The sequence below is a fragment of the Cetorhinus maximus genome, chromosome 7 (genome assembly GCF_964194155.1).
Source record: "Cetorhinus maximus chromosome 7, sCetMax3.hap1.1, whole genome shotgun sequence".
Classification (NCBI taxonomy): domain Eukaryota; kingdom Metazoa; phylum Chordata; class Chondrichthyes; order Lamniformes; family Cetorhinidae; genus Cetorhinus; species Cetorhinus maximus.
The window spans coordinates 88313302-88320799 of NC_135885.1; the positions used below are offsets into that span (position 1 = coordinate 88313302).

General features: G+C 38.5%; 1 protein-coding gene across 1 annotated transcript in view; it reads left to right on the forward strand.

The window, feature by feature from the left end:
• Nucleotides 1-3914, forward strand: part of cep126 (centrosomal protein 126) — a 155466-nt gene extending 151552 nt beyond the window's left edge. Inside the window, exons 11-12 of the mRNA XM_078544883.1 lie at nucleotides 2505-2566; nucleotides 3778-3914. Coding sequence (XP_078401009.1) covers nucleotides 2505-2566; nucleotides 3778-3888 — 173 coding nt within the window. The 3' untranslated portion in view covers nucleotides 3889-3914. The remainder of the gene's footprint in view (nucleotides 1-2504; nucleotides 2567-3777) is intronic.
• The last annotated feature ends 3584 nt before the right edge of the window (nucleotides 3915-7498 follow it).

The window sequence follows — 7498 nt, forward strand, 5'->3', positions numbered from 1 at the left end:
TGGCCACATGTGTGCAGTCGATTGCACCCTGGATGTGGGGGGAAGCCAGCAATCGCTGCAAAGCCTCTGGCTCATTCTGTCTGGCTGAGCTCGTGCCAGCGGTAGTGGATGAAAGTGAATGCGCACCTGAACAGAGCGTCTATCACCTGCTTGACACAAGTGTAGACAGCTGATTTGGAGACTCTGCAAAGATCACCCACCGACCCCTGGAAAGAGCCGGAGGCATATAAGTTGAGGGCAGCCGTGACCTTCAACGCCACTGGTATGGGGTGCCCACCCACATAGTTGGCGCAGATCTCAGGGCCTATCACCTGCCAAATGGAGGTCACAGTCTCCTTTGAGAGACAGAGCCTCCTTCGGCACTGCACCTCAGACATATTGAGGTAGCTGCTTCGCCACCTGCAAATCCTGGCAGCAGGATCGTGGCATCTTCTGCAGCTCCTTCTGCCTTGGACTTCCTGTTGGCCTTGTGCCTGCGCCACTCCTCCTCCTCCTGGAGGCTGAATGTGGACCCCTGGCCTCCTACCCCTTCTGGCCCTCCCTTCCTCCTCAGAGGAGGTGCCTCCAAAAGAGAGCACAACTCCCATTCTGAGGCTAAAGGAAGGCTTCCTGAAACAAGCAAGGTCCCAAAATGATGTTTACTTCAGAGTACTGACCTGAAGCCTGTTACTCCTGTCCAAGCAGCTGGTATGACTTTTGAAGTATTCCCACTCACACAGGCAAGTATCAGTGCCTTTAAGCATTAAATGTCTGATAAATAACACTCGTGACCCCACTCACCCCTCTTATCCCGCCCGTGGATAAGGTTTATAAAAATGTCTCCTACCCGCCTGCCCATTGCGCCCATGCGACAACCTGAAGATTGCATGGGCCCCGAAATATCGCCGTTAATTGCTGCCTCAAGGGCCTTAAGTGGACCATTAATTAATGGTGGGTGCACATCGGAGATCATCGCCCACCCACCAAAATATCGCGATGGCACACGGTGACGTCAGGACGCTCGCCCAACGTCATCGGGCACCATTTTACGCATCGCCATGTGGGGCCCACCCCCACATGCCGACGAGAAAATTCTGGCCTTGGTGATAAACCCTTCGATTGCCTCGAATCTCTGGAAGCCTTTCCCTAAAACTCTCCACATTCCCACCACTCTCTGCCTTTATTAACTTCCTCAAAACTCATCTTGTCAACCAACCTTTCAATGATTAAATCTTGATCCAAATCCTTCCACTATGGCTTGGCATTCAATTCTTGATTCCCTTTTTTCCTAGTTACTTACAGTATTGCCTTCCCCATATGTGATTGACAGGGAAGTTAGCCAATAATCTCCATTCTGCCCAGAAATAATGGTGTCACCACATGCAGCCTTATGGGGGTTTGGTTTGCTCAGTTGGCCAAATCGCTAGTGTGTGATACAGAATTACAGCAATGCTGTGGGTTCAATCCCCATACCAGCTGTGGTAGTTCATGGAGGCCTGCCTCCTTGCCGTGTCCCACATCTGTGGAGTATTGCCCCTCAGGCACCTCTCTAATGGAAAGAGTTGCTTATGGTCCTTTGTGGACTTTATGCAGTCTCTTTATTATGTTCCAAGTTAACAACCCTAAACTTAAATTAGTGTTGGCTGGGATTTCCCCTTGGGGCTCCTAATATGTAAATTAATTGGGTTATCTAAAAAGGATGAATTGCTTAATCTGGAATGAGTCTTATAGACCTTTTAGACACATTGATCAAGTGCTCCTCTAGGCAAATAGATTGAGGAGCAATACTGGAAACAGGAAGAACATTAGATTGTCCTACATTCCTGATAAGGGCTATATAGAATAGATTCAGTAAAACAATTGACAGTAATGGAATTAAAAATTACGTACATTTAATGTTATTTTCAATTCATCATACTCAGACAAGAGCTGAAATGGATGCTTATTTTACCCTCCTCTTCTGAAGGCAGTGACTGTGGCTGGGGTTGTCACTTGAAAGTATAGGTTACCAAGTTATTCAACCATGAGATTTATTAAAGCTAACCCCAATCCTGTCCTCGCTCAATGTCCAACTTTGAACAGCAAATTGGATGTGAGAGCCCTAAAAATCTTGCTGTTCTATTTCCAACCCAAAGCTAGTGAAGATAACTGTTCTGCTACAACTTCCATTTTGCCTATCCTATAGGAAAATAACCTATCCAGCGTAGCATTAGATGCGGAGATGTCTTGATCTCCAAGGATTACGACTGATAATGTGGTGCATATGTTATTGTGCATTCAATTTCTATGTTGTCTCTCAAGGATTTGGTGGGACACGATGGGGGGGTTGGTGGTAGAGGGACAGGGGAGAAATCTTCTGCTAAAGTTATGTCAGACAATCAGGAAAACACAGATGAAAATTTAACCTCATTATAGTCACAAAATAATAGTTTTGATTACCATTAAAACTTGGTATCTTACAGAAAATCCACAGTGAAATATTTTTAGGAAGTTAAAAACTGCTTTTCTTCTCCAACCTCATTTAGATATCCAAGAAACTGCTCAGACAAGTCCATCTAATGGCCTTTCACAAATTCCATCTCCTTTTGTAAGTAATGTGCATTCTCTTCTGCTGAACATCATTCCTTCCAACGCCTTTCTCTGTGCTAATTGCCCCTGGTGATATTATTGTACCTAGTACTCTGAAATGACACCACCACACATATAAATATAAAAGCAAAAAACTGCGGATGCTGGAAATCCAAAACAAAAACAAAAATAAAAATACCTGGAAAAACTCAGCAGGTCTGACAGCATCTGCGGAGAGGAACACAGTTAACGTTTCAAGTCCGTATGACTTGCACCACACATATATCTGGATCTGAACAGCTGTACCAGATGTTTTCTTTGAATGTTACCCAGATATCGAGCCAAATATTAATGAGATTAGACCTGCTTTTAACTATAGTAACAATGATGAGAAGAGGAAGCAGGTAATTAGGAAGAGAGATGGATAGCAGAACCAATGATTTTTTTAGTTTGCCAATAGTTATCTTTATTTTTTTAATGCAGCATTTTTGTTACTTAACTATTTTTAAAATTTGTATTCTAATCTCACAGTGCAGTTGTATCCATTCTATCAGTTTATATAATAAAACAAACAATGCATGATTAGTTACTTCATTTATAAGAATTATGGTATATCATAATTTTTGTCTTTGGAGAAATAAGACCAAAATCCAAGTGTCAGCAGAACTCATTTTGGTCAGATCAGCCTTCCCATTTTCTCCCCTATATATTTTTTCCTCCACTCTTAAAGGCATTGTATTTTTTTTTTCTGCTGCAATTATTTGTAGTGGTTCTTTGCTAAATATAGAAACATAGGAACAGGAGTAGGCCATTGAGCCCTTCAAACCTGTTTCGCCATTCAGCGAGATCATGACTAATCTGCAACCTAACACCAAATGTCTTTGTCCCATATCCCTTAATACCTTTGGCTAACAAGAATCTATCAATCTCAGTTTTAAAATTAACAAGTGATGTGGTACCAATTGCCATTTGTGGAAGACAGTTCCAAACTACTACGACCCTTGGTGTGAAGAAGTGTTTCCTAATTTCACTCAAGAAAGGTCTGGCTGTAATTTTTTGACTATGCCTCTAGTCCTAGCCTGCAACAAGCACAAATACTTTCCCCCAATCTACCCTATCTGAACCCCCCCCACCAATATATTATAGTACATTATCATCACATTCATGCATGTGAATGATACAGAATGATATTATTAATTAGGCAACATTCCTGTCAATTTTTTCTTTCAGATCATACCAAACAGTGCTTCTGGCTCAAGATCCAGGCCTGGGCAAGCCTTTTGTGGCACACAAAAACATCGCAGCCTTGTTACTGACAGACACATTCAAAGAAAATACTGAAGAAACGAGACTAGCTGATGACCATGAAGACCTACGTGAAATTTATTGTGTAATAAGGACTTTATTCTGAGGTGAAAACTTTCAAACTTATATCTAAAGTTTAAAATGGTTTTGTTTTAAAGTGCAATGTTTCTTTTAGAAAGCTATTACCTCAGTGACTAAAGGTAGTAAATTTACCAACTTAACTTTATTTATCTGCATCCCCATTGAAAATATTAGTCAAACGTGCCTGAAAATCTATCTGATTAATATGAAAGTAAAATATTTTCCCTGCATATAGTTCCTGGTGTGATTGGCTTTGAATGATTGAACTCAGAGCAGATATCAAACACTACTTCTCTGAGTGATGTTGCTGTATCATATGCTGCTTGCCCTCAAGAATGTAACTCAAATAATGGGAAATCACAGGCAGGTCAGCCTAGCTGTTTGCTGTATAAAAACTAGTTATGTGGGCTGAGGAGGAGACAGGAAATAATTTTCCCATGACTATTTAAGGACGATGCAGACTTTTGTCTTGCACAAGTACAATAATTGGTTTCTATACAGTATCATAAAGGAGGAATTGACAAGTTAGATACAATTGGTGTGGCTATTTCAAGAAATAAGTAAGCAGTGAGGATGCTGCAAACTGATTCCAACTCGCAAATCTGTCACATTCTCACTTAGATTTGTTTTCTTGATTTATTAATTAGCTATTAGTATACATATTCACAATCTTAATAGAATAAGAACAAAATCTAATACAGTTCTAGTATGGTCCATGTACAAAGGACAAATTATGTATAGCAATATATATGTATTTTGGAAAAATATACTTTATTCATAAAATATCTGAAAGAACATTACAAAATATTTCTAAATGGCCATCACAAAAAGTGAAATCATATTCAACTTTTACACATGGATCACGAGGTGCTTCAATACAATCAATGAATATTACAGTCATTTCAATATGGTAATTACAGTCAGACGGTGCAATGGTATTGGAGTTATCGACATACATCATGTTGCACTCTGAGGTGCTTCAATACAATTATAATATATTTAGTTTTCACTACATACGTTCTTTGTGGGTCGTACTGCCCGAGGGGTCTATGCAATTCCCAGCCCCTCGGTGCACTATGGCAGAAAGGTCTCAGACAGCGACCTTTCTATATATTAGCTTTGATCCAAGCAAGGCGATTTGTTCATTTAATCAATTACCTCATTCATGTCTCTAAGAAACATAGCACACAAACACCCATTTCTGTCACCTTCTCACTATTCAACGACAAAAGCTTATTGCTCTGCCACTGGTGTCAAAATACATAGTGGGCCATAATTTGATATGGCAGGGAATTTAACGGCATCTACCATTTATTAGACTTGCTCTTGCATGCTTAGCTTTTTAGATTTTTGCATGGAAAGTTGCTGAAAGTGCAAGCCAATAACATCACAGTGAGGGAAATAGCAAAAGAGCTAAGAAGGAAGTGAAAATTAGAGTAGGTGAATTCAATTTCAAATCAGATACAAAAAGAGAAGGAAAGAAAATTGGATTGAGAGAGTAAAGAAACAAAAAGGAAAAGGAAAAGTAAAAATAAAAATTTACAATTTGTCCTTTAAAATCACCAACAATGAAAATCTGAAGAAATGAAACTTATCACATTCTTAAAAGGGTACTTAGACTGAAGTGGACAAGACCTAACTTTCCATGTTCACGTTTAGTTTGTGTTTATCATGCAAATACTGCAACTTCACATCAGTCAATGCAATTGAATGGTAAGGCAGATAACGAGATGCTGGTTATGTAAAGTTAATGGTAATGCAGAAAACAACTTCTGGATAATTGCATTTAACAGTGCATCTGCTCCTTACATATGAAATTGTTGTACCATTTGTGTATAAAAAAAAACATTGAGAGTCTTTGCCTTCACTGATATTTTGATAAATTTTGGGTGGTTGCAGTTGTGATCAGTGACTGTAAAAAGGGATTTTGGAACTTACAAATAACTTTTTTTTCAGCAATTTGCCTCCTACCTTTCGCTTATTCGAGTTATATATCAATGCTTTGCTGCAGTGAAGTTCAGTGAACGCAAGTTTCCTTTCTGTATTTCATCAATGTGACCAATCTTCATTTGCAAGCTTTGTAAGGAAGCTACTAAGTGTCAACAGGCAAGCTGCTTTGTGGGACCATTATAACCGAACCTTTGCTTGTTCTTATCTGACATCAAAATGTGCGCACTTCCAGCACAAATTATTGAAGGCAATGAGGATTGGAAACTGATGGTGCCTGTTTATTCAGGGGCATGAAAGCCAGTTGTAACATCATTGGGGAATGCAGAGATACTTCTCCTAAAAGGGGAATTTTTTTACACTCATTGTAGGATATTATTCTGTATTTATAATCTAGTTAAGATGCACAGAGCATCTATTTGAAACACTTTACAATGCTAATTGTTCTGTGGGAAAGCAAATAATTGTTAATCATAGTTTTGAGAGACAACAACCAGTTGTTGCTCTCTTAATATTTTGTAATGTTTTTCTCCTACCAATTGATATATAATAACGAATGACTTGTGTTTGGAAGTCAGATAATCCTAAATATTAACTATAAAATGGTGCAATATTTCCAGCTTCTAATTTAAACAAAGCACAAGCAAATTGCATAATGTGCAAATTGTAAATCGTTCTTTGTTTCTCTTTTCTCTCTGTACTGTCTCATGTGTGCGTGTGTGTGTGTGTGTGTGTGTGCATGTGCATATGTGTGTGTGTATGTGTCTCTCTATCTCAGTATAAAACTATCAAGAACTGCCATGCTTCATCTGTGGTCTCAATGGCTGTTCTTAGTAGTGGAATTGAGATAGGCACTCCCTTGTGATCAGAAACATAGGTTTTCTATGAACCACAATGGAATCTTGACTCATTATCTACAAATTCAAGAGTTTTTGGTTAATGGGATTGTGAACTAGAGACTGACACTCTCTGAAATCTTTTTTGGTTGGACAGGCTTATACACCTAACGTGAATACATGAATATAGTTTGCTTTTTGTATTGACAAACTGAAGTTAAATATATCCTTTAATATGCATTGAACAAAAATGACTTGTATTTTATTATATGATGTAAATATTGTAATTGAATGTTGTACACTTTCACAGTCACTAAAATGTACAGTGGTATAGTCATAAAAATCAAATTTAAGCCTATTGGCATATTGAAATATGTAAACTTGGAGTTACTTTCTTGTTACCTTTTGATCCTTACCACAGGGTGGTGTGTATTGATCCTGCTAACAAAGTTTTTTTTTGATCAAAATGGTTTTGTGTTTGTAACCTTATACTCTTGTATATTAAGCTTTATTTGCTAAATTATACAAGCTCAGTAATGAATGCTGTTGCCTGATTGTTTTATTCTTGATATTTTGTGTCATCTGAATTGTATTTCTCTTATTTTTGCAACTTTTTATCAAATTCCTTTTTGAAACTACAAACAAAATATCCACATAACTGTAACTCATCTCCTTTGTATTAGGTGAGAGAGGTCCAGAGAAGGAAACCAGGCACTAAAGCAGTTATTTGTTGAGCTGAAATTTTGATAGTAATGTTAACATGGCAGTTTATTGAAACTCTG